This window comes from Prunus mume, linkage group LG2 (genome assembly GCF_029339155.1).
Source record: "Prunus mume cultivar Tortuosa linkage group LG2, ASM2933915v1, whole genome shotgun sequence".
In the NCBI taxonomy this organism is placed as follows: domain Eukaryota; kingdom Viridiplantae; phylum Streptophyta; class Magnoliopsida; order Rosales; family Rosaceae; genus Prunus; species Prunus mume.
The window spans coordinates 23,818,076-23,843,802 of record NC_142699.1 but is presented as its reverse complement, the minus strand read 5'-3'; the positions used below and the strand labels follow the sequence as shown (position 1 = coordinate 23,843,802).

Below are 25,727 nucleotides of genomic sequence, written 5' to 3'. Positions count from 1 at the left end.
CTAAGTCCATATAGTTTTGTAAGAGTACCTCTACCCCAAAAGGCAAAGGCAAGACAAGGTTTGACACTATTCATGTGAATATGAGCTTTGACTAACATAGAACTAGTAATATCATGAGAAGGATGACCTAATCTATAGTGCCACAGAGTATGGCACACTTTGTGACCATGAAAAGCAGCTAGGCTAGGAAAAAGAGAAGGTGTCATTGTTGGAAGTGGATAAAGACCATTATGGCACTGTCCTTGATACAGAATTCGCCCCTGCAGATCCTAGATTTGGAACCACAAAGCATTATATAAAATCTGGCAGTTGTTATCAAGACAAAACCGATGAACTGACAACAGATTAGTGGCAAGAGTAGGAACATGCAAGACCTCAGGGAGATGAAAGACTTGATGACCAGAGACAAGAGAGGAACTACCAACATTAGCAATCCTAAGTCCAGTACCATTACCTATAGTAACATTATCCGTGGAAGTGGAAGGAGTGACGTTGGAGTGCAGCTGAAGATCGGATGTCATATGGTTAGTAGCACCACTATCTGTCAGCCATATGTTGGGATCTGAGAATGAGCCATTAGCATTGCAGTAAGAGCTGTAAGGGCTGGAGATGGAGGCGTGCCTTGATATGAGAAATTGGTGTGATGTGGGTAATTAGGAGCTGTGTGACCAAACTGGAGACAAATTTGACATGTTTCAGTAGCTGGAGAAGATGCAGCAGGTGAAATTGGTAGAGCCGTGGGTGAGGGTAACAAAACACCATGGCTGGAGTTAGGAGAGACAAAATACTGAGTAGAAGAACCTAAGTTGCCCCCCGGATGCCATGGACCACCAGGAGAATGCCATGAACCAGTATTGTTGAAACCATTGAAACTAGCATTGTTATTCCACAAACTGCAGATCCTTGGTTCCAGTAACCATAGGAATTTCCAAACTGACCACCATGATTCCACTGACCATTATTACCACCATTCCAGTTAGGACCATTATTATTCCAAGTATTGCCTCTGCCACCATTATTCCATGATCTGCCTCGAGACCAAGAGCCACAACCACGATAATTCGAGCGTCAATTCCAGTTAGATTGCCAATTTGGATTAGCACCTCCACGATCAACCAAACCAGAGTGAAAATTATCACCATGAGCAACATGTGGTGATGAGGATACGGTGCCTTTCTGCGCAACCATAGCAGTCATGATCGGAGAATTAAAGGACTTAGCAGCAGCATCCAAATCACATTCTTCTTCTAGCAGTAAATCACGCAGCTCTGGAAGAGTAACTCGAATTGGTCGAGCACGGATATGAGATTTGAAGGGATTGTATTCCACAGGTAAGCCTTTGAGAATAAGAAAAATCATATCCTGATCAGAAATAGAATAACCAGTAGTTGACAATTGTTGTCGAGCTGTACGAACCTTCTTCCAATAGACATCTATAAATCAGTTCCTTTCTGCATTCCATGCAAATTATTCTTAAGATGCATGATCTAAAGCTCAGAGATCAAAGAATAACGAACTCGCAGTGTTTTCCAGGCCTCTGTAGTAGACTTACAATTCATCATCTTAGAAAAAGCATCATCTGAGAGGCTCGCAGCAATTAAGTTCAAAATAGCAGTATCCATTGCTTCCCAGTCTAGGTAATCATCTCCATCAAGATCAGTAGGCACCGTAATCGTGCCATCAAGAAAATCAGAAAGTCGATAAACTTTGAGAAATTTCGCAACCTGATAGCTCAATTGCATGTAATTTGTATCATCCAATTTCAAAGTAATATAATTGGAGGCATTATGAAGCAAATCAATTAGTGTAACAGAGCTTTTCCCCATTTTCAACAAAAGCTAGGGTTTAGGCACACAATCAACTAGTGCAGAAATTCTGAAATTCAGACTGTGTTCAAAGAGAAACGAAGCAAGATAGTGTATTGTCAGACCAATTCGAACATACAAGAATCGAGAATGGAGATGAAGAAAATTGACAAAGATATGAAGAAATTGAGAAGAAAGCAGAACCTCACAAAGACGAGCTAGAGAGATACGAGCAAAGAAATGAGCAGCGGAATAGAGAAATCAATCAGATATGCAGAGGTAATGCTCTGATACCATGAAAGCTTTCTTCATGGAGGCCATGGATGAACCTAATCAAGCTTCTCAGAGAGAGAGAGAGAGAGAGAGAGAGAGAGAGAGAGAGAATAAGCAAAACAGAACGAGAGAGAAAGTAGAGTGCTCAAACTAATTTTCTCATTCTAATGAAAAGTGGAAGTTGAGAAATTCATAAGCAAAAGAAAAATGGGTTAAGGGACGGATGTGCGCTAGTTCATATTTTAGGGTATTCGGTGCCACAGTTGTAAAACGCATGGTATGGGACATGCAAGCTTGTTGCCCTAAAGTATGAATTATTGGGATTAGAAGGGAGTGAGTTCATGGCATCACCACATATGCAAATTTATTTATCTTGTATGATTGCATAATTTATGTATCTTGTGTTGTTTGATGCATGACACTTTGATTAACTGTGATAATTGACCTTGAGGGGTTTGACGGTACTCTACTGGGCATTAGAATGCTCATACCCTAATAGATTGTGCAGGATTCAAGGCGAAGTTTGAGAATGCGGGTTTTAACCAAGCTACTAGGTTTTTGTTATCGATTTGTGTAATTAACTTTTGTACGTAGTCAATGAGTTGACAAAGATCTTAGTGTGTAATTAACTACGAGCTACTACGACTCTGATTCTGTGTTGTTAAGTAAAATTGTATTTATTTCTAACTCTTTTTCTCATCACATCATGGTTGTAGGGTTTTATTCTTATGACTATGGTATGACTCACACCATGATTCGGGAATATTCCTTATTTTCGAATCGGGGCGTGACAACTTATACAAGAAAATATAAAAAAAATTGGAAATGCAAGAAAAAAGAGAGAGTATGCAACAAAATATAAATAAATTGGAAATGCAAGAAAAAAATACATTAAATTGAATAAAATGGCAATTATAAATATTTTACCTCATCGGCAAGATTTTAATTGCTTCGAATGTTGTCCCTTACTTTTGCCAAAGAATCTCTCCATTTTCCCAACTCTTTATTTAAAAAATTCACCTATTGGCGAAGGCCATTTCCGTTTGAGGCGAACCCAATCTTTCAGCAAATTCTCCATGAATTTTTCTTCACATATGACAGAACTTCATCTTATTGCCAATGACCGGGCAACGACTAATTTTCACCTAACACTCACACAACACAATATCTTCCTGAGTTGTCCACGCGCCTCTAGCTTCGACAAAAGTGACCATTTGTTTTTGATACAAATGGAAAGTAGTAGAAAAATATGAGTAGAAAGTAAAAAATATTGGAAGGAGAAGAGTTGTATGAAGATTTGGTGTGGAAAGTGAATAAAATATTTAGGTATTTATAGGGAAAAAAATCCAGAATTTTTTTGCAATTTTTTAGCTAAAAACTCAAAATCGTCGGATTGGACAAAAATCAATCGGAAGGCCCCGAAGCCCCACGTGGCTTCTTCGTTGGGAGTCGGGGTTGACATCAGTGAAATTGAATTTTTACCTTTGGCGCGTGAAATTCACGACCGCGCCAAAGGTAAAAAAAAAAAAAAGATTTCACTTTGGGCTAGAGCCCATCGAGAATTACCCTTGGGCTTGCCCAGTGGTGGGCCCTGGGCTTGCCCGAGCTTCAAGTTGTGCATTGAAGGGCCTAACCTGGGCTTGGGGGCTTGGTGGGGCTGTTGTCAGGGTTTGGGTCTAGCGGTAGAGGTGCTCTAAATAACTTCAATAGGAATCCAAAATCTAACTCTCCTCATTCCATATGGTTTAGTAAATAACTTCAATATAAATTTGGAATCTCATTCTCCTCAATCCAACTTCTCCTTAATTCAATTCTTCATATGGTGTGTTTACTAATCAGAAATTGAAATTCGAATCATGAATTGAATTTTACCTATAGAGGATTCTTGCCTTTATTTCATATCAAGGAATAAAAAAGTAAGTGGAGTCACACAAAATTAGGAATTGAATTCTTGGGTGGGATGTGGTATTCTAATTCATGAAGAACTAACCCATTAGGAAATCATATTTTTACCCATTATATCCTCACACAATTTTTAAAATTTCAAATTTGTCATCTACTTTAACCTAACAACTAGGACATTTTAGTAATTAGCACCACTCACACCTCAATTCCATATGAGTAAACAACTTCAATATGAATAAGAATCTAACTCTCTTCAATCCATATGGTTTAGCAAACAACTTCAATAGGAATTCGGAGTCTAATTCTCTCAATCCAACTCCTCCTCAATTCAATTCCTCATAATCTGATTATGGATTAGTAAACATGCCACTAATTCAATTACAGATTAGTAAACATGCCATGAATATAAAATTAAAAAAAAGTTTGCAATAATTTTTTAGAAACTATTATCAACATGAAAACTAACATTTTATATGATAAAGAGTAAACTCTCCAAATTTTTAAAAACTAACATTTTATATGACAATTATAATCGTCATTAATGTAGGATTAATCAGCAAATCAACATACCATACCAAATTGGTCAATTTGACTTCGTTTCATTTACAAAAGAGTGTTGCTATTTTCACCATTGTTCTATTTTCTCACCCATCTTATCTTCCCAAACTCACCATTATTTCTAAAATACCCTTTAATTATTGACACCTTCCCTATTCACTTAATACTTTTAGCCCTATTAATTGAGTCCGAAAAAATTAAAAAATGAAAATGAAAAGTTTTCAACAACCAACCGCCGCACACTCTACCAAACCTGAGAAGAACTACATGTACCTTCCGAAGGCTTTTTCGACATCCTTCCTATAAGCCTCTTATTTTTGGGCAAATATTCTTTTTTTGGAGTATCCAGTTGGGAAATCGTCTTAACCAATGTAGCATAACGAGTGTAGATACCATCAGTCAAGTAATAACCCATATTGTATTCATTTTCATTAACAACATATTGGATATGGGGAGACACTCCATTGACTACATCATTGAACAACAAGGAATGAGCTAATGTTGATATTGTTGTTCAATCCGGCGGTTCCAAAAAGGCATGCCATATCCAAGTGTTATACGAGGCCACTGCCTCTAGAACGACAGTTAGCTTATGCTTATAGCCATTAAATTGATTTGCCCAAGCAGTGAGGTAGTTCTTCCATTCCTAATGCATACAGTCAAGACTGCCTAACATGCCTAGGAATCCTTTGCGACTAGCCTTGTGTAAGAGCATGTAAAGGTCGGCCGGATTTTGGGAACGGAGGTACCACTGGCCATACACAACTTCAATAACGGAACAAAACTTTCATAAACATTCAAAGGCTGTAGATTCACCCAATCTACAGTACTTGTTGGTGGAGTTTGCCGAGCATCCATATAAGAGCATTCGAAAAACGGTCGTTAGCTTCTGCTCTGGGGATAGACTTTGTCGTCCACAATCATCTATCTTCTGGGTAAAGTATGGCTCATGTGCAACAACATCATTCAAAATGCGATAGAAAAACTCTCTTCTCATGCGGAACCACTTGCGAAAGTCCACTGAGGGATAAAGTGGTCTTTCATAGAAGTAGTCCTCCATGAGACTCTTATGATGTTTTTCTCTCTTCCGATTCTTGTATTCACGACCTACAATAGAACCACCATGTTTGGATTGTTGAGCATATTGCTCCAACAAAAACATATGGTGTTGAATGGCCATTGCAACCCTTTGTTGATGAAGGTCATCATCATCAGAATCATCATTGAAGAAATTTTGTATAGCCTTCCCACATGAATTCATTGTAAGAAGGAGAATGAAATTGAAGGAGATTGTGTGGTCAATTCGATAGAATAACACTTCTTAAATAGACAAGAGAATGAGATGACCTACATGTTTGAAAATAATTGAATGAAGGATAGGAAAAAATAGGGAAAGATAAGGGAATCCAATAAAGTGAGATGAACAAAGATGAGCAATGGTTCAAAACATGATTGAAACAAGACGAGAAGATATGGAAAATAGTTCAGAAAATAATTGAATGAAGATAGGAAAAGATATGAAAAGATAAGGGAATCCAATAAAGTGAGATGGACAAAGCTGAGCAATGGTTCTAAACATGATTGAAACAAGACAATAAGGGATAATTGAAGAACACAAGTGAAGGTGGGCAAAAGTTCAGAACATTATTGAATGAGGATAAAGGAATCTAATGAAGTAAAAGTAAAAGTAAAAATGGAGACAATTATGGCAATGACTTCAATGAAGAGTTCGAATTATTCCGGGCATACGCAAAAGTAGTAGCTCCAGGAATTGCTACCGCTTTTAAAAAAAATTGTGTGGTTCCATTGTTTTTAATATAAATCGTATGCTACTTATTTTTACTTTCAAAGTCCATGAAATAAAATGTTGTTGTACTTGTTTTTATTTTTAAGTGAAATTCTATTATGTTTTAAAATTTTAATTTTTTTAGGTTAAATTTTTTTAAAAATTAAATCAATTTGAAACAAAAATTAACGAGAAAAAAAAACTTAGGGGTTAATCATTCTTAAACAATTTAATAGTTGCGGACTCAAATTATGAGTCTGCAAGGTTAGAGGAAATTTTTTTTGAGTCCTGAAAATACATGAATAGTTGTATTTTAGAGAGTGAAAATTTGAGTTTAGCCCCAATATGGTTGTAGATAGCCTAAGAAACTCAATTTTTGCCATTTCTTGCATCTCCTTCCTCTCACCCTCTCATTTTTGTCACATTCTTCCTTTTGCTCACACCTATTCACAACACACTCTTTTTTGTCATATCATGTCTCTTCCCAACGCAATATTACTGTAAGGGCACTTCCAGCAGTGGGAATCTTGCCATGGCAAGGGGGCTAGGGTTGACACTATTTATAGGAATAGTGTTTGCCCTTTCAAAAAGTAAGTTGTACTTCCAGCTTGCCATGGCAAGGGGGTACTATTCAATTTTTTGTTTTTTTCACAAATTTGTTTACCTAAACAATTAATTTGGACAATATTTTCGGATGAGATTTTATGATAAAATATTCGGATAATAGTTTCTTTGATAGAGAAAAATTAAACTTGAAAGTGAAAAAAATTTAGAGTTGAAAGTGAAAAAATTATTGAGTAGAAAGTGAATTTGTTGTTAAAAGTGAAGAGTATGGATTGGTATTTATAGAAAAAAATTCAGTATTTTTTGGGATTTTTAAAAATGTTTACGATTTTTTTTCATAATTTTTTGCCTTGAAAAATTCCAGGCCGTTGGATTGGATGAAAAATCGAAATCGAAGGACCAGATTTGGGCCACGTGGCAGCGGAGAGAAAAAATTTGAATTGTGCTTGCTGACGTCAGCGCCTTCAGGCCAGCTCAAGCTCGTGGACCCCACCCTGCTCGGACCAGCCTTTGTTGCTGGAACTTGCATTTGGGCTCTTGCTCCCCCCACCTCAAAACCCAAAAAAAGTACTCGCCCCCGCCACCATTTTCAAAATTAGAAGAAACCAACGACTTGAACCGTTTGTCCAATGTATAAGTGTGAGTTTGTTCAATTAACACTATCATATTCATTGAGGCAACTGTTGTTGGGTTGGCAAATTTGGAGTGGAATCAGACTAAACCAACCAATAATTAGATTCGGGCTTGCACTACTTCGATTTGATGGGCCATTTACTTTCTTTAGCCATTACTATTTCAGAAAATAAAATAGAAAATAAAATTATCTTCTTGGCGGGAATGATATTTCACCTGGCGGGTGTACAAACGTTATGCCGAAAGCACCCTCGATTAAAATTCCAAACACCTCTGAACTTGATATGGCAAACAAAGTAATAAAACCTCCAAAGCAAGTGCAATGTCGTCCGTCGAAAACATGATAAGCAGGGAATATTTCCCGCCATTTCAAAACCCTAACACAACATTTTCGTTTTTCGATTACTCATTCCTGACCAGAGAGCGTCGCAACCATCAATGGCAGAAGAGCAGAACGCAGCACGAGAAGCAGATAACATAGCAGGAGAAGAGAACGCAGAGCAAGAAGAAGAAAACGCAGAGCAAGAAGAAGAGAACGCAGAGCAAGCAGAAGACGAACGCAGAGCAAGAAGAAGACAACGCAGAACAAGAAGAAGATAACCCAGAAAACGCAGTCGAGAACGCAACAGTAAAGGAAAAAGCGAAGGTAGCACAAGAAGAAGAGAACGCAGAACCGATCCGATCCGAAAATTCACAGATCCGACCCGAATTTCCGAATACTCGGGTGAAGAGGATAATGAAGCTGGACAGGGACATCAACAAGGTAAATTCAGAAGCCTTACTCCTTGTATCGTGCTCCGCCCAGCTCTTCCTGGAGTTCCTGGCTGAGAGATCGGCTGAGGTTGCGACGGAGAAGAAGCGCAAGATCGTGAAGCTCGAACACATGCGAGTCGCCGTCAAGAGGCATCGCCCGACCAGCGATTTCCTTTGGGATGAGCTTCCCGTGCCCTCTCAGCCGTCCGATCATCAGCCTACTGATCGAAGCAGCTCGCGCACCGTTTCCCATGCTCCAGCTCCGGCTAGACGAGATCGGAGCCGCTCTCGCGCCGTTTCCGATAAACCAGCTCCAGCTGGCACTCGCCGGATCGATCACTTCTTTCTGACAAAAGAAATCCGATTCAGACCGAACAATCCCTAATTGAGACCGAGGAAGCCCCAATTGAGACCGAGGAAGCCCCCATTGAGACCGACGAAAGTCCAATTGAGACTGATGAAGCTTCAATAGAGACCGAGGAAGCTTCAATTGAGATCGACGAAGCCCCAATTGTGACCGACGAAGGTCCAATTGAGACCGGTGAAGGGCCAATTGAGACCAACGAGTCCTAGATCTTCGTTCGTTCTTTGCCTGTCTTAAAGAAGCAAAATCATTTTGTTTGGTCAGGTTGTAATTGTGAGAAACCAATGGAAAATATCTGATGGACACAAGGAGATTAATTCCAAATTTTCTTTATAATCCATTTTCTATTTTTCCTATGGATTTGATATTTATGATTGACCTAAACACTGCAGTGAAGCTCCACGGCAATGGGGGAAAATCTCTACCGTTCTGCTCCCAGCCCATGTATGTTTATGTGTTGTTTAATTTAATGCAAAAGTTGTTTACTTTCTTTCTGGCTTCTGTTAATATATCAAATGTTGCTTTCTTTCTAGGGCTCTAAATTTTTAATCCCTGCCCTGATTTCTCTTTTCCTTTTCTCTGTATTTTCCGTTTAGCATAAATGAAAAATATATCACTTATAACATTCCTTGCAATATTACATTGTTCAATCCATGATTAACATGCTTAATATATTTTTTCTTTTGCTAACTGCAGTGTTTGGTAGTAATAAGGAAACAACAATCCTAGAACTTATTTATTTGCGTTTGCAATTACAATTGTCTAAAAGCTCTAGACACTTCTGCCGGCACAGGGGTAATTCATAAATACATAGGCTCTTTAGCTGAAATGATAGCTGAACTTATTCTTCTGCATTGATCTATTAGCTGAAAGGATTATGAAATCAAAAACCAAAAGTGATAGCATACCATATTAATTAATATGAATGAGGGAGTCCTGTTTATATGAACTTGCCTCTTGGCACGCAGAGCGTGTGCCAATTGGCCTTTTTTTTCTTCTTCTTATCTTTTGTATTTATATTAAAAAGACTTTTTACAGTTTTTTGTTTTATTTTATTTATTTTTATTATAGGCTTAATTACTGTTTTACTCCTAGGAACGGACGATTGGTCACAAGGAGATTACATGAGCAGCAGGAATGAACCTTTTTGGAAGACTATTGAAGAGACGAGAAAAGTAGAAGGGCATGGTCTTGCATTGCTTACATTTCACTGATATTATATGCACTAAACCTGAAAACTAGATGAGTCATTTGTAGTATCAACTCCTAATGCATTCTGCTCCCATGTATGTTTGTGTGTTGTTTAATTTAATGCAGAATTTGTGTACTTTCTTTCTGGCTTGTGTTCATATCCCAAATCAAATGTTGTTTTATAGTGCTCTAAATTTGTAATCACCCCTTGCCTTTTCTCGGCCATCTCTTTACCTTTTCTTTCTCATTTTCCTTTTAGATTTGTTTTCTGATGCAATGTTTTTCAAACCCCGTTGAGATAAACACATCCTATGTTTTGGACGTCTGATCAGTCTGTATATCACTTATAACATTCCTTGCAATATTACAGTGTCCAATCCATGATTTGGACAAAAGCTAACATGCTTAATATCAAACAACAATCCTAGAACTTATTTATTCGCCTTTGCAATTACAATTGCCTAAAATTCTAGACACTTCTGCTGGTACAGGGGTAATTCATAAATACATAGGCCCTTTAGCTGATATGGTAGCTGAACTTATTCTTCTGCATGATCTATTATGTCTTTCTGCACACACTTTCTGCCCCATGTTTCCCCACAGCACATGAAGGGTGACGAATCGGAGAACATTCAGGGAGATTGTGGGCCGGAAAATGTTGATACCACTGAAGCTGTTTCATCTCTAAGGTGAGAAACAAGGCCAGGTCGAGCAAACATCTTTTGTCCCTGTGCCTTCTTACCTTCCTTTATAAAGGATATGCCTTGAGTGCCTGAGTTTATGCTGTTTGGTCCCAATTGCTGAAGGCCCAGGGAAAGCCTTCTGTTTAGAGGTATGGCATTGCTAAAACCTCCATTCACACTTCTGGTTGAAGTTCGCCTTGCACTGGTGCTTGGCCTGGTAATAAACAAGTTTTCTTGCTCAACTGCTACTTGGCTTTGGACCTTCTTCATTTCCTGGAAGGAAAACTTGCCTCATCATGTTGGTAAAAATACACAGGCCAATGGGCCATTGTGGAATGAGGTGTGATTCAATTGAGTTTGTTGCAAATATCTGGGATGTCTTACCAGAAACAGACAAAAAAAAAAAAAAGCAACACTTTCATATTCTGATGAATTGTGAACCTTTCATTTCATTGTCAAATAAAACTAACCCTTTGTCTTTGCTTATCCTCCTCCTTTTCCTGCCTTAGCACATTATACTCTTCCAACATTGCTAGGAGAGGTACCTGCATGTATTATATTAATGCCTTCATCAGATGCTCTACACAAATCAGCAATTAGGAATCAAATGAGAGAAGATTGTTTTACAGTATCACAGAACAATAAGTTATGTACCTCATCATACAAGAAAGTTTTCTTTCTTTCGTCTTCCCAACTCTTAGTATTTGCTATTAGCAAATCCACCAAAGCTGCATTTTTGTGGCATTGTGAGCAAACTTACTTATCTTTGTTGGTTGTTATTAAACCATATGATGTGAAAACATTGCACATGCATTTACATTTTTCTTTTTTCTTTGTTTGAGTTTAAGGAGAATACTGCTACTCATCCAGCCAATGATATTCTTTATTAGCATTACATAGTGTTTGTAATCTTTGAGTTGTGTACCTCTTATGTATGACAATCCTGCTTCATGTTGGGTGTGAATGCATATAGCTAAGAAACAGTTCTTAATTTTACCTGGGATTTTGTTGACTAATACTCGGGCGCGTTCTGCACGTCTCAGGTTCTTGTGTGCACCTCTGCTGACCGAGTACCGGTTCTCATCCTAAAAAAGGTATTTTTGATTAGTAACTGTGAAGTGTATGTGTGTAATTATAAATGTAGGAGCCTAGTACAAATGTAGATCCATGCGTGTGAAATACTGACTCTGCTGTATTCTTCCAACCAACGCTCCTCATCACGTGCTAGCATCCACTTTTCCACCTTTTCCATGATAGTCATTCTGCTAGAAGCTTCTTCTTTTGCTCTTGATATCTGTTGATCCATGCTCATGAGAAGATCTGCATGGTCAATCTCCCCTGTTGTACATTTAGGTCAATTTACGGGCTACTCTATCTTTAAACAAGGAAAATCATCTCACTTATTACAAATAAACGCAAATCACTGAACCACACCAGAGTTAATGAGGTTAATTAGATTATCAATCTCTGACTGCAAAGGAATCTCCATGTGTGATTTATTGCATATCTCCTTGAGCTCATTCTGTTTCTTGAAAAATAGTTCTTTCATCTTGCTTGCTTTTAAGTGATCCAATCTCCTGACTTCAGCTTCAGCCTATAAAAAGACTTTGAAAATTGTTATTTCTCTCTTCTGATAAAATGAAGTGCCATCAAAATTTTATACTTACCTGCTGGATTATGTTTAGGGTTAGGCTTCCTGGATCTGATACTTCTGCTGATGAGAGTGATAATAAGCCAGTAACATGGGAAAACGATTGACGATCTTTATAGGGTGTGTCCATGAGATTCCATAAGTTTGTCAATGCTTTGCCAAGATGGTGAAGCTGAAAAAGTATATGCAGAAATATATCATACTGATGCTTTATCTAACCCAAGTATAACTATGACATGGTGAGTATATCTGTTTTGCAGAAACCTAGGTGGCAGGCCTTGACAATTAATTTTGCTCAAATGAATACTGATACAACTGCATAGCTAATTATCACCTTATCAAGTCGTTTTTGCTTTTCTTCGTCAAGAGATTCCACCGTGCTGTTAAGCTTAGCCAAAATACTGTTGCTTATGTTTTTGGTTATCCCACATAAGTCATTTAAGCTTGGATGAACCTTGGTGATGACCATGGAGGAGTCTGTTCCTAATATTGAAGACAGTTTGTGGACTGCATCTATATATTGTTCCACCCTCATGAGCCTTTCATTCTACAAGACCAAAAAATAACTTAAAAAGGGATTTGGATGATCATCATTTAGAAGGACAGACTATTGATTGATTATCCACAAGACAATTTCTGAAGTACAGTTATGGTACCTTCTCGTTGCGGAGTCTTTGTAGCTCTGTCTGATACTCTTCTAGTTTCTTCAAGGATAGATCATTCTCATTCACCATGATATCTGATGATAAGTCATCATATTCTGATTCTGATTGACCTGCTATTTCTGCAGAAATTTTCTGAATTTGCCCTTGTACAGTTCGGAACTGATTCACCCTTTCTTCTTTCCTCAATCTCATTTCCCTCAAAGCCGGCGTGATTGAATCTAACTGCTCTTTCAGTGTTCCCGCCATTTTTTCTGGCTGATGTTAATACAAGAATCAGTTCATGCGAGTAAGAATTTTTTATATTTATAGTTAAGACCTCGCATGAAAATTCGAATATATATGCGCTTCAAATCTAACTAGAAGACTGCCAAATGATTCTACAAGTAAATCCTCACTATTAACGTATGAATTTGGCTTCTGCTTTAACATGCATGCTATGTTTATGGCCATTCTAATTTACTGAGTTTACCGGGATTGATAAATAAGCAACCTACCCGTCCTGGGAGAGATCGTTCACCAAGGGACAAAAGAAGATGGGTAAATTGAGCCTCAGCTTCTGCCAACTCCTGGTGCAGGCGAGCTCTGGATGTATTTGCAGCGTCAACCTTCTTCCGATAAACCTCTAGGCATTCCTGTTCTAGGTCCAGCAGTACTTTCTCCCTTTCAAAGTGATCTTGTCCAACTTCATTCCAAATCATCTGTCCATTCACATTGAAGAACAGAAAAGCAAAAACAAAAAAAACAAAAATCCAGAATGAGAACAATTCAAAGCCATTAGTTATCTGATAAAACTAGAAGAAAATCATGCCTGCAGTTCTTGAAGCAGGTATCCACATGAAGTTTCGAGAAGATTGGAGCTTCGCATTCCCATCGGTGTTTGAAATGAACCCATCTGAATATGGTTCCTTCAGAGAAACTCAGGCTGCAGATAAGGTTAGTTCCTTGACATGCAGCAGCTAAGTTAAGAGGGCAGTGTTGAAAGAGTGGAAAGAGAGAGAGTGGGAAGTTCCTTGTTAAGCACCCAATGGCTGAGAGAGGGGGGCAGAGTGTGTGTAGTGTTCTGGTGGACCTCTGGGTGTGAGTTTTGCTTAAAAGACAAGGGTGGCAAAGGTAGGTAATGCCCAAGCTTTCGGTTCAAGGATCAGCAGTTCTTTTAGAACCTTGAGCTTTTTGTGACTTTCCCTTTCCCTTTCCCTTTCCCTCTCCCTCTCCCATTATTTGAATTTAAACATGGAATTCTTTTAGTTAGGGTCTCGTATTCAGAGATTTGTGTACACCTATTTTGCACCACACTGACCACCCTTTGACTTCATTCTTAAGCAATATATCATATGTGCCTTGGCGAATAAGAATACGGTTCTGCCTTCATTTTTAGAATGCGGATTTCGTGCTTGATTTTGGCTTCAAACTTGGATAGTAATTAATAATATTTTATTAAAACTTGGATCATCTGATGTGTTAATCTAATCTTTCACTTGTTGGGGTGGCCCATTAACCTTTTGATTGGTAAATTATTTAATTATACTAATTTTGATTAACTCTGAGTTTATGGTTGAGAGTCGGTATAACTAGAGACAAATTAGCAGGTAACATTTTTCTCTCTGTCCGTATGGATGAGAAAATTGAACTTTACTAACCTGCATTAGGTATGGGATTAAATTCTTAATAGGATCATTACCATCTGACTTAGAGCTTAATTGCAAAATCATCTACAATAAAGGGTTCTACCTTGTTCACGTTTGCAACAGGCATTATAAAGCCTATCTTATCATAGTCTGCCAAATCTTTGTCTTGCAAAGAGGATAAGATACCAAGAGTGGCTGTGACCCAAAGGCCAAAGGTGGCATAAAGTGAGCAACCCAATCTCTCTCTCTCTCTCTCTCTCTCTCATTCATCTGTCAGTCAAGAATTTGGGAAATCAAATTGAGGAGTATTTTGTTCTACTCCACATGAAATTTTGAAAATGGTTTTTTTTTTCAATGGTAGAAAAATTACAGGAAAAAACCTACAAATTGCAGACATGGGTCAAATGGATCTCTTAAAGAAAAACTCAAATAGGTATCTGTCCCAGACAGATCTAACCAATGAATGACAATTTTTTGAAGACGTCATATTCATTTTGATATCCTAAGATGGCTATGCAAGGAGAAAAGGATCATAAAAAATAGGGCAAAATGCAAAGCCCCAATGGGAAGAAGAAATCAAATTTATATGGGATTAACTTAGAATGAATTCATATAAGCTTTCAATCGTGAATAATATAATGAAATAATCAATTAATTAATTTCCTTTCCTCAACCCTTGAACACAATTCTCATAAGCTCCTCAAAGTGAAAATGATGGTACAATTTTTAGGTCAGTCATTTCTGTGTGCTTCTAGCTTTGGTTACTGTCGTCAACAAAGAAGGCTGTAAGATGGCATGTCTTCGATCCGGAAGACACCATCCATCAGCAGTTCCCTCTCCAACTGAGCTCGAGTGGATTTCAAAACATCCTGTAACACACACATGCTCAGTTCAATCAGATTGACTCAAAACCCTTTGGAATTGATCATTCAGCAGCAGACGAGGCCTCGGCCTCAAGCATCATAAAGCTTTAACCAAAACTACATGAAGATCCTAGAAATTCTCAACAGACATAATTTATAAAGATGAAGGATTCTTCTCACATTGAACTCCATGTATGTAGCATTTCTCTCAATCCACTGCTTGTCCATAACCATGAAAGCCACGCAGTAAAGCAAGTCAAAGGACCACTCATTTTCTGAAATGACATCAAAAAATAACAAGAAAGCCATAAAAAACTTATGGTACAATTAATTTATATGCTTCAATTCAAATCAGTAGCTTAATTGGATGCGATTTCGGGCTCTTACCTAACAACATTTGTAAGAAAACTGCTCTGATGAAAGTTCTGGGTTTTGCTGCCAAACAAACAAGCATGATGAGCTATCTCTCCAAAGAAGAAAACAACTTTAGAGCTTGCAGATTGGCCGATTCTAGAGAAACAGAAAAGCTTTAAGTTGTCATTTGTAAAATGGACAAGATTTGATCTAATATCCTAAGTTGTAACTTACTGGCTTCAAGGTCAAGCATTTGCATGATCATGAATGTGATATTTACACCAGCAACAGCAAACGGATATTCACAAGCAGCCGGCTTTCCTCCCTGCTTTTTCAATAGGCACTGGAAAGATGTCTGCAACAATACATATGTATCAATCTCTCCATTTTTTCATTATATGGGAAGAGGAGAAAAGCTACTTCTTAATGTTCATAACTTTCTATTTAGACATCTAAGTAATGTCTTACCGAAAACGTCTTTGCAAAGAACAACAGGTTCTCCAAAGAAATGAAACCAGCACCTCTGTCAGGTAGAGAATCCGAACTAACCAAGTAAGAGCCAGCACAAATTGACAGAACAAGTTTGACCACAAAATCTGGGACAACAGATGAGTTTTAAAGAAGACAACCTGAAATCAGTAGATGGATCTCTTCCCTGCCATCCCATCTCTTTCCATTGATCCGATATCAAGCCTTGAAGCTCTTGACCAGGATATGTAGCATACCAAAGAGCTCTCAATGCTTCCTGTCCTCATCAAAAAAAAAAATTTCCTTAACAACTAAGTTTAAGAAAACAATTACCAAAGAACCATTTGAACATGTCATTTGAGAACATTTTATTTGTAAATGCTCAAGCATACAAATATTTCAAATGAACATTGCACCTGGTGATCTGCCCTAGCAGCATCAAAGTAAACCTTCATTCGGCGCTTCAACCGTCGCATTCTTTCTTCCTGCAAGTTTCCAAATACATCAGTAATATTATAGGGTGAAATGAAATAACATCATGGAAAGAACTAGAGAAACAGAAGGATCTCAAACCAGCAAAATACAAACTCTACTGAATTACCACCAAGAAAATAATTCTAATTGGCCTATTGCTACAATTTGAGGTGATACAGATTATGCACAACGGAGACAGCAAAAAGAACATGTAATACTTGCCTGAAGGGGTGTCAAGTTCATGCAGATCCGTTGATAATTTCCCTTTCGCTTGAAGCAAACACAAGTTGCATCAGCTGCATAAAACAACCAGCAGAGTTCCTAGCTTGTTTAAACTTTAACTTTCAATCAATTGATTTCACAGTAAATTGATTGATCACCATGTGTACTCGTTCTAATCTCTCTAACACCAGAAATTACACAAATCAAAAGATTGACACAAACAGAGCAGAGCAGGGCGGACAAAATCTTAGCAACCTACCTGGCAGTAGCACACGATCCACAAGAAAGCATTTCATAACAGCAATGTGCTCTTCCACCAGTTTTCCTTGTTCCAGTGAATTCCAGTTTCAATGATTAAGACCAGTTTAATGTCTGGGATTTCGTGAAAATAACTCCTTGATTATTATTATAATAACCAGGTATTAAAAACACTAGTTTCTTTTCAAACTCTGACAGACCCCATCTACCAAAAACTGACAGTCCGAATAAATGTCCAACTTAGTAGTATAATAATATAGTTATAATATTTGTCTGTACATGCATGCACATCTTCATTTTCATTTCCTTCCCTGAAGATGTTTTATAATTAATTTACTAGACGCATTTTTATTTTCTAAAAATACAAATTCGTTTTTTTGTTTTCATTCTCTGAAAACATTCTCCAAAAACTTTATCAAACGGGCCCTTATCTTCTTCAGAAAGATAGTTTGAACTAATTCAAATTATTCTAATCTTTAAAATTAAAAGATCGAATTCGTACAAAGAGACTGAAATACTAACTAGCATAACCCACATCTGCACACATCTATGATAGTCAGGGAGTGCGCATGTGTAGAAGAGTGTGTGCGGTGTCGTTTGACGGCCGACAAATATACTAACAGGCGCTGAGATGGGACATGAACCCGCATCGGGCCACGTGGGCGACATATGGTGTTCATGTGATCCGACATCAATGTGGTCGGAAACCTATAGAGGTGGATAGAGAGCCATAGGCCCAACATATATAACACAAATAAGAAACACAATTTGTAGTATACTTACTAGTATCAAAGTATTACGCATATTATACTATTTGCTTTGGTTCCGTGTACCTACTACTTCCACGTATTTTACTTCGTGCCAGTGGATCACAAGAGATGGGCCCTACACAATGTGGACTCACCTGAGTTGGATGGCCAATGATTTCTTCCATGACTAATGAAATTACTTGTCTAAGAACATCTTTACCCATAAGAGCAACTCTATTCATTTGTCCTTAACCGTGGCAAGGGGGGAGTTAGAGCAGCCACTATTTACGTGAATAGTAGTTGCCCTTACAAATAGTATTTTGTGTTTTCACCTATTGCCATGGCAAAGGGCAATTACTATTCATTTTTTTATTTTTTTCACAATTTTTTTTACCTCAATAATTAATTTGGATAATATTTTCGGGTTCCTATGTGTCAATACTATTCATATCTCATAATCGGATAAAATTTGCAATTTCAAATTTCAGATAAATTTTTTTAAAAAATTGGCTAGTATTTATAGAAAAAAATTCATTAATTTTTGAGTTTTTTAAAAAAAAATTCCAAATTTTTTCTAGTATTTTATTGGAAAAAATTACGCCATTGATTGGAGGAAAAAATCGATCGAAGAGCCGAAGACGCCACGTGGCAATGAAAAAAATCAATGAGTGGGCCGACGCCAACCTGGCGTCAAGAATGACATCACCACCCTCGGGCTTGAGTTCGTTGAATCGCTCGAGGGCCACCGACTTCGTGGGTCCCACTTCCAACCCGGACTTGGGCTCCTCGCTAGAATGAGTTTTTTCTCCCTAGCCTCTGGTCGGGCTTGCCGTTGGAGTTGCTCTAAGGGCTAAGGCAAGTAAGTGCCACTATTCACGTAAATAGTAGCAGCCTTGCCATTTGTGGTTCCATCCCAAAAGACTAGGGAAAGGGCAAGAAAAAAAAGAATATGCAACAAAATATAAACTTGTTATGTATTTTATAGGGAAAGTGAATAAAATTGTTATGTATTTATAGGAAAAACATCCATAATTTTTTGGTATCTGCCCTTGGGCTTGCCAGTTAGTGGAACCAGGCCTTACCGGGCTGTTGGTTTGCTGGAGGTCCAAACCCTTCAAAAAGGGCCTCCTGCAAGGCTAAAGGTCCTACGCTGGAGATGCTCTAATGGGAAACATTGTGGGAATTTTTTTCACAATGAATTAGTTTCTTTTGGTATAGTATTAGGTTAGATTGGATAATTTTTTATATTTAAAGCATGTTAAAGGAAGAATTGAAATTTTTTTGTCCAAGTTGCAAGTAGAAGATGAATTATTCATGAAGAAAACTTACTCACCGAATCCTCACAAAATAGTAGGATAGCAACACCTTATAACTTATTTATCATAATCCCCCAAAACAGAAATCATTTACCTATACTTTCATTTTCTCTTTCAACATACTTTAAATTTGGTGACTTATCCAATTCAATTTTATACACCAAACGAGAATATGCGGCTTAATAAGAACTCTGCTCGTATGTAATATGTTGGCTATAAAAGGCGGACATGACAAATGCTAATATGAACTTTGATTTGACGTCTTTGGAAGGTAGCAAGCATTGAACCCACTTTTTCTTTAACGTTTTTCTTTTGGGTATAAAAATGCAACCCAAAGGACATTGGCCCAAATTAATAAGCTATTACCCCCCTTGGATTCAAATAGGTTCATTGGGCTCATGTCAGATAGGCCTAATCTCTACTAAATGAGATATTGAGTAATTCCATTAACACCTAACTCGTCTCTTTGGACACCCATCATCTTATTATTTTTCTTAATTGGTTTGAAGTTTAGAAACTTAGAAATGTGTACGAGAATGCAGGCTCACGTTCAACAAGTACATTCTTATATAGGAAAGCTAAATGGGTTTTCTACGTCACTGGGTTTTTCTCCTAGCAAGATTTTACTGAGGTAACAATATGTTACATGGTGGTCTCCAAGGGGGAGTGTTATAAAAAAAAGAAGTGGAGCCCACCAATGAAGACTTTGGAGATGCATTGTCTGCCAACTCCTTCCCTGCTCATTCACGGGAAGCAATCAACTTTGCCTATAAAAAGGCTTCATCCTTCCCTTGCATTATACCCCTAACTGGGAGAAGAAAGAGAGTCAAGCAGAGAGGAAGGAAATAAGAGAAGGATAGAAAAGGGAGAGTGAGAGGAGAGGAAAAAGAGAGCAGAAAGAAATTCTCCAAAGAGAGAAAAATCAGTGAGCCACATATATTGTAAGTACTAAAGTTGTAGCCCTATTATTCTATATAGTGGAAAAGTTACTGTTGCTGCCTCCGAGGATGTACGCATGGCCGAATATCGTTAAATATTATGTCTCATTTACTTTACATGCAGCTCAATATTCCTGCATATATAATTCATTTTACAACAATATATAATCAGGACTAAAAAGATAAAGGGTGTGGTCGACTTTTATGCAGACTGGGCCCGACTTTAATTTTTATAGGTGTGGCTGGTGGGCTGTTACATATATGGCAATTGACACAAATTAAACATACTTAGGCTCTGGCCGATGGCTGCCGTGTCAGCGCTGCTGCTAATCCTAGGTACCCTCTACGAAAATATTGGTCAGTGGTCATACTCATCCACCACTTACATTTACATTTACATGTGGTAGGAGAATCCCGGACCATTATCATTGCCTATTTCTTCCATCCAACTTCTTTTTTTCTTTCTATTAATTACCACCAAAAAAGAAGAAGAAGGTATTTCTATTATGGAATTACTTTATTTGTCGAATTGAGTTAAACTAGTTCATTAATTTTGTTTTTTCTCTTTACAATATAAGACATAGTCTAAATTAATCTAATCTAATTTATGTTGGGAGCCTCAAATTTGAGTGCAAAATGACGAATTCACTGTCAATTGAGACAATCTAAATCAATCCAATCTATTTTATGCCAGAACCTCAAATTTGAGTGCAGAATGACGAACTTATTGTCATTATCAATGGCGTTAACCAACTTCTATGTTTTTTTTTTCCCTTTTAATGCATTAAACTAGTTCATTATTATATGTTTGGTTTAGACAAGAATTTTGTATAATTTAGGTATGGAGCTTTAGTGTTAGTGGTACACCTAAACACCCACTAAGATTATCCCAGAAAACTTCTAGGTACATCATTGTCGGATAATGAAAATAAAAAATGTTACAAAAAAAATCCCTAATATGAAAGAAGTTCCCACCAGCATATGATACGTGGTATGAAAAGAATTTGAACATAGAAAAGCTGATAAAGCAAATTGGTGACAAATAATGTAGTATGTACCACTATATATCTCTATATGTATACCACACATGAATTTGGTTGCTTTTATTCTCAGCCTCTGGTTCCTCTGTTGTCTCTGTTTCACATTGCTGCAGTTAACGTTTGTAAAATGTCAGGCCTAAGAGCTCCATCTAAGTATACTGAGGAACCACTACGTCATCCAAGTTTCATTGTAAATTCCCAGGTTGTTTCATTATATTCTTAAATCATAATTACCCAATTTTATTTTCCTTTTTTAGGTAAATTCTGTTATCTTTCAGAGAGATAGACAAGCGGTTCACTTCCGTTTTTGTTCTTAAAATTGTAGCTATTTTCGTTTTCATGTTCGGTAGCTTGAAATGAATGTGTATGGTTGCACTGTGTTTGTGTGAAACAGAAAGAAACCTTTCAATGCAGAACCACCAGATTCACCTCTACTTTCATTTTCTTCTCCAACATATTTTAGATTTGGTAACTTATCCAATCCAATATCATGCACTAAATGAGAATATGCGGCTTAATGAGAGCTCTGCCCATATGCTGGCTATAAAAGGCGGACATGACAAATGCTAAGCTGAACTTTGATTTGATGTCTTTGGAAGTTAGCAAGCATTGAACCCACTTTTTCTTTAATGTTTTTCTTTTGGGTATAAAAATGCAACCCAAAGGACATTGGCCCAAATTACTAAGCTATTACCCACTTTGGATTCAAATAGGTTCATCGGGCTCATGTCAAAAAGGCTTAATCTCTTCTAAACGAGATATTTAGTAATTCTAGTAACACCCAACTCGTTTCTTTGGACACCCATCATCTTATTATTTTTCTTAATTGTTTTGAAGTTTAGAAACTTAGAAATGTATACGAGAACGCAGGCTCATGTTCAACAAGCACATTCTTATGCTTTCTCATGTGTTGACAAGTGCATTATTAGTCTGGCGCTTAGACATGAACTTTCTATGTAGAGGTTAATCATACTTTAAATAACTTTCGAATATTAGACATAGGAGTTTCATCATACTTCAGCTCTTTAAACAACTTTCAAATATTAGACATAGGAGTTTCATTTCTGAGAAATTCATTTTGGATACCACATAGATCTCCTCCACACCAACACATCATAAATAAGGAAAAACTAGTTTTGAAGATAAGATGATGTTCACCATTTTAATTACCATAGATGGGTAAATCAAACTGTCTTATTTTATTTTATTTATTAGATAAACAACAACAACAACATGATTGGAGTTTGTTTCATGGTAGCTAACACTACTATCCTAATAGAGACGCCTGCAGAGGGTGAGTCCATCTCCGATGGAAACAAGAGCTAACTCGATGCGATCGTCGGCAGCAAGAAAGCTGTTGAGTTGCAGCAGATGCTTTCTGCCTTTCTTTGCAAATTCCTCCACATTCTCCTCAGCTTCTACCACTGTCCCAAACCACAATGTGTTGTCATAAGCTATTATTCCTCCAACCTTCACAAGCTTTAGCAGCAGCTCGTGATATTTGATGTATGCGTCCTTGTTCGCGTCCACAAATGCAAAATCAAAGCTCCCTTCTTCCTTCCCCTGCTTTATTTAATTATTTACATATGTTTAAAATTAAAATCTCCAGTGCAAATAAATAAACAAGTTAAACTAAAGAAAATTGTTATTCACGCTCCCAGTTTGTCATCCATTACTCACTAGATAGGACGGCAATTTGGAAGTACGAATAACATTTCCTTTTTCGAACTTAGGTATGTTGGGTAATTGATTTTTGTGAAATCACAGATTTTTAACTTACATTGGCAATGAGATCATTTAGGACAGTGAGGGCATCTGAGTGACAGAAATTAATCTTATGGTCCACCCCAGCCCTCTGAATGTATGGCAATCCAAACTCATATGCTTCTTTATCTGGATCGATTGCCGTTATCTGAAAAGAATTAATGAAACTCATAATGTTGTGCTATCGTTAATTACCACATAATCTAACTAATTAATATTATTTTAATGAAATTTAAAAATTATACTTTGCCGTCATGAGGTAGTGCAAGAGCAGTGGTAAGAAGAGAGTAACCAGTGAACACACCAAGTTCCAGTGTCTTGTTTGCATTTATGAGCTTTAGAAGCATCGAGAGAAGCAGGCCTTCATCTACAGGCACATTCATAAGACTCCTATACGTGTTCAAAATTTAATTATTCATCATCAGGGTCAGTCAAGTAACTTCATATATTTCAAATTAATTTTATTTTAATTACTATTACATCCTTAATCAATAGTACCACTTGCTTCTAATAATAGTTAAATACAAATGTTAATTAAACCTACCAAAATTGGTATTTCTCGATAGTGGCTTCCCTTAGTTGCTTCAATTGCTCGTGTTCTCTTGGGAAGCAGCTTGTTTCGAGGATGTACTGTAATATGCACAAGAAAAATTAAGACCATTAATTTACTATTTTTGTTAGGGTTAGGGACACATTGTATATCCATAAAATATAATTAGAACATCTCCAATAGCGTCTCACTTGTATCGGTTGCATATACGGGTTTGTCTCATCACGTGATACGTGACAAGTAATGAGAGATGAGACAAGGAAGAATGGGTGTATATAACCGGGGTTGCAAAATTTGTCTCCTATTTTCAACTTGGTGATCAACAACTAAAGAAAGGAAATACTAACTTGCTGAAATTAATAAGATCTTCAAAGCCCTAATTAGTATAATATAGCGGGAAATCCCACAAGCTTCTGTCTTTTTGGATTGAAAGCTTCTAATACAGGTGCATCATGCACGATATATGACACTTGTACATCATCCATGCATGATATATGACATTTGTACATCATCCATGCATAATATATGACACTTGTGCATCATGCATGATATATCTATATATATAAAGTAAAAGACAGAGAATGGTGAAACATTCAAAATACCAAAAAATACCATTGGTTAATTCAAATATTAAGAATTGAAATTATTAATTATATGAGGATAATATGGTAAATTCACATTTTTTATATTAAAAAAATAAAAATAAAAACAAAATCAAATAATATGTCATACTTTTATGGAACATAACTACCCATATTATTTTTTTTTAATTCTAAAAATAAAAGAAAAAAGAAAAAAGAAAACCAATTGACACATGCGTGAGCATGTGCCAAGGGGCTAGTGATAGTAATAAAAAAAGGTATTTTTGTAGACATATCACCTGAATTGATACCTCAATTTCAATTTGTCACCTTAAAGAAAAAATTAAGAAAAATATTACCTTAATTTTTCAAAATCCATGATTTGCCATGACTTTAACACCATTCAATTTTCCATCAATTTTAAGGGTATTTTAATTTTTTAATTTTCAAGGGTATTTTAAAATGAAAAAATCATTATACAAAAAAATTATACATGGTGAGAGAGAGAGAGAGAGAGAATAGGGGGAGGGGTCCTGTGTGATGTGTTTTGGGGGTGGTGGGGTTGGGCATTTTAGGGGAGAAATGGAGAGAGGTATCTTTTTTCTCTATTTTTTTTCCTTTCGAAAATGGAAAGACTAAAATACCCTTAAAAATGGATAGAAAATTGAATGGTATTAAAGTCAAATGACAAATCATAGATTTTGAAAAATTAAGGTAACATTTCTCTTAAATTTTTCTTTAAGGTGACAAATTGAAACTGATGTATAAGTTCAGTTGACATTTTGACAATTATCCCATAAAAAAAACTGATATATGGCACTTGTGCATCATGCATCCACCTCATGTATACTAAAAAAAGACAAGAAAAAAAATAATATTGATAAAAACAAGTATCTGCATTCTTGTTAAAGATTGAAAATTCCCCCAAAGATGAATTTATATAAAATTAAATAATTTTTTTTAAAAACCAGGGAAACAAGAAAAAAAAATTTGAGGATCATTCCTAGCAAGAATTTTTTTTAAAGTTGACACTAAGCTCAAAGGGATCTCCAGGATCGATGCTTCATTACAAGAAACGCTGAGAGAGAGAGAGAGAGAGAGAGAGAGATGAGTTGATGGCATTGAGGGAAGGAAGAAATGAAGGAAAATGGGTACCTTTAAAAGTGCCGGGCTTTTGAGGATGATCTTCTCTGCCTTGTCTCCCATGCTGAACAGAAGAGACAATTCTTAATTCTCTACTGGCAAAATATCAGAACTTTGATAGATTTTTTATATTGTGAATTTGGGAGGCTTCTTTAACAATTTTTTTAATATATATATAAGCAGGACTAAAAGGATAAAGGTCGGCTACCTTGTCTCCCATGCTGAACAGAAGAGCCAATTCTTAATTCTCTACAGGCAAAATATCAGAACTTTGATAGATTTTTTATATTGTGAATTTGGGAGGCTTCTTTAACAATTTTTTTAATATATATACATAAGCAGGACTAAGGATAAACGTTGTGGCCAACTTTTATGTAGACTGGGCCAGACTTTGTTTTTGATAGGTGTGGCTAGTGGGCTGTTAAATGTACGGCAATTGCACAAATTAATATAAGTAAATTTAGGTTTTAGTTATAAAAAAAAAAAATTTTCACTTTTGAAAAAGCTAAAACTTTTTCAAAAAAGACAGAAAAATCTCTCAACTTTCAAAT

The 25,727-nt window shown here is 36.8% G+C and overlaps 4 protein-coding genes and 2 long non-coding RNA genes across 8 annotated transcripts; 3 read left to right on the top strand and 3 right to left on the bottom strand.

The window, feature by feature from the left end:
• The first annotated feature begins 7,826 nt into the window (after window positions 1-7,826).
• On the top strand, window positions 7,827-8,980 carry NF-YC13 (nuclear factor Y, subunit C13). Its single transcript, XM_008224006.3, is given in 3 exon segments — window positions 7,827-8,081; window positions 8,083-8,621; window positions 8,624-8,980. Coding segments are annotated over 3 exon segments (885 nt in total). The 5' UTR covers window positions 7,827-7,962; the 3' UTR covers window positions 8,851-8,980.
• Window positions 8,981-10,125: 1,145 nt separating this feature from the next.
• Window positions 10,126-14,032, bottom strand: MAP65-8 (microtubule-associated protein 65-8). Its single transcript, XM_008223928.3, has 11 exons — window positions 13,640-14,032; window positions 13,326-13,529; window positions 12,823-13,086; window positions 12,501-12,713; window positions 12,183-12,338; window positions 11,950-12,109; window positions 11,702-11,853; window positions 11,513-11,600; window positions 11,170-11,243; window positions 10,986-11,060; window positions 10,126-10,788 (listed from the first exon to the last, which is right to left on the bottom strand). The coding sequence occupies exons 1-11, from the start codon at window positions 13,721-13,723 to the stop codon at window positions 10,465-10,467; spliced, it is 1,794 nt and encodes a 597-aa protein (XP_008222150.2). The 5' UTR covers window positions 13,724-14,032; the 3' UTR covers window positions 10,126-10,464.
• LOC148919879 (uncharacterized) lies at window positions 11,471-13,159 on the top strand. Its single transcript, XR_016124216.1, has 2 exons — window positions 11,471-11,609; window positions 12,427-13,159. It is a non-coding gene; the product is annotated as an uncharacterized LOC148919879 (long non-coding RNA).
• A 954-nt stretch (window positions 14,033-14,986) lies between the features above and the next one.
• On the bottom strand, window positions 14,987-17,879 carry LOC103322063 (ELMO/CED-12 family protein). 2 transcript variants are annotated; one of them, XM_089045743.1, is made up of 9 exons: window positions 17,097-17,879; window positions 16,834-16,911; window positions 16,558-16,622; window positions 16,303-16,418; window positions 16,142-16,196; window positions 15,908-16,028; window positions 15,707-15,754; window positions 15,500-15,594; window positions 14,987-15,325 (listed from the first exon to the last, which is right to left on the bottom strand). In XM_089045743.1, the coding sequence occupies exons 1-9, from the start codon at window positions 17,131-17,133 to the stop codon at window positions 15,227-15,229; spliced, it is 714 nt and encodes a 237-aa protein (XP_088901869.1). In that variant the 5' UTR covers window positions 17,134-17,879; the 3' UTR covers window positions 14,987-15,226. The 2 variants fall into 2 exon arrangements, with proteins under 2 accessions (XP_088901869.1, XP_088901870.1); XM_089045744.1 differs by having other exon boundaries at window positions 16,834-17,018; window positions 17,097-17,850.
• Window positions 17,880-19,976: 2,097 nt separating this feature from the next.
• Window positions 19,977-21,572, top strand: LOC148919878 (uncharacterized). The gene is made up of 2 exons (XR_016124048.1): window positions 19,977-20,101; window positions 20,309-21,572. It is a non-coding gene; the product is annotated as an uncharacterized LOC148919878 (long non-coding RNA).
• A 746-nt stretch (window positions 21,573-22,318) lies between these two features.
• LOC103322058 (flavonoid 3',5'-methyltransferase-like) lies at window positions 22,319-25,478 on the bottom strand. 2 transcript variants are annotated; one of them, XM_089045745.1, is made up of 6 exons: window positions 25,385-25,478; window positions 25,189-25,240; window positions 23,447-23,532; window positions 23,148-23,292; window positions 22,919-23,050; window positions 22,319-22,704 (listed from the first exon to the last, which is right to left on the bottom strand). In XM_089045745.1, the coding sequence occupies exons 2-6, from the start codon at window positions 25,237-25,239 to the stop codon at window positions 22,411-22,413; spliced, it is 708 nt and encodes a 235-aa protein (XP_088901871.1). In that variant the 5' UTR covers window position 25,240; window positions 25,385-25,478; the 3' UTR covers window positions 22,319-22,410. The 2 variants fall into 2 exon arrangements, with proteins under 2 accessions (XP_088901871.1, XP_008222145.2); XM_008223923.2 differs by lacking the exon at window positions 25,385-25,478 and having other exon boundaries at window positions 22,319-22,701; window positions 25,189-25,366.
• Between the last annotated feature and the right edge of the window lie 249 nt (window positions 25,479-25,727).

What these genes read in the sequence shown, in the direction of transcription:
- MAP65-8 (XM_008223928.3), bottom strand. Translation starts at nt 13,723, where the DNA reads ATGGGTTCATTTCAAACACCGATGGGAATGCGAAGCTCCAATCTTCTC. An exon ending in ACCTGCTTCAAGAACTGCAG is followed by an intron (nt 13,530 to 13,639) that starts GCATGATTTTCT and finishes GTGAATGGACAG; the next exon opens with ATGATTTGGAATGAAGTTGG. An exon ending in AGCAAAAACGACTTGATAAG is followed by an intron (nt 12,339 to 12,500) that starts GTGATAATTAGC and finishes ATACTTTTTCAG; the next exon opens with CTTCACCATCTTGGCAAAGC.
- LOC103322063 (XM_089045743.1), bottom strand. Translation starts at nt 17,133, where the DNA reads ATGAAATGCTTTCTTGTGGATCGTGTGCTACTGCCAG. An exon ending in TTTCTTACAAATGTTGTTAG is followed by an intron (nt 15,595 to 15,706) that starts GTAAGAGCCCGA and finishes ATGTCATTTCAG; the next exon opens with AAAATGAGTGGTCCTTTGAC. An exon ending in CTACATACATGGAGTTCAAT is followed by an intron (nt 15,326 to 15,499) that starts GTGAGAAGAATC and finishes TGTGTGTTACAG; the next exon opens with GATGTTTTGAAATCCACTCG.
- LOC103322058 (XM_089045745.1), bottom strand. Translation starts at nt 25,239, where the DNA reads ATGGGAGACAAGGCAGAGAAGATCATCCTCAAAAGCCCGGCACTTTTA. An exon ending in CACTACCTCATGACGGCAAA is followed by an intron (nt 23,051 to 23,147) that starts GTATAATTTTTA and finishes AATTCTTTTCAG; the next exon opens with ATAACGGCAATCGATCCAGA. An exon ending in TAAATGATCTCATTGCCAAT is followed by an intron (nt 22,705 to 22,918) that starts GTAAGTTAAAAA and finishes AATTAAATAAAG; the next exon opens with CAGGGGAAGGAAGAAGGGAG.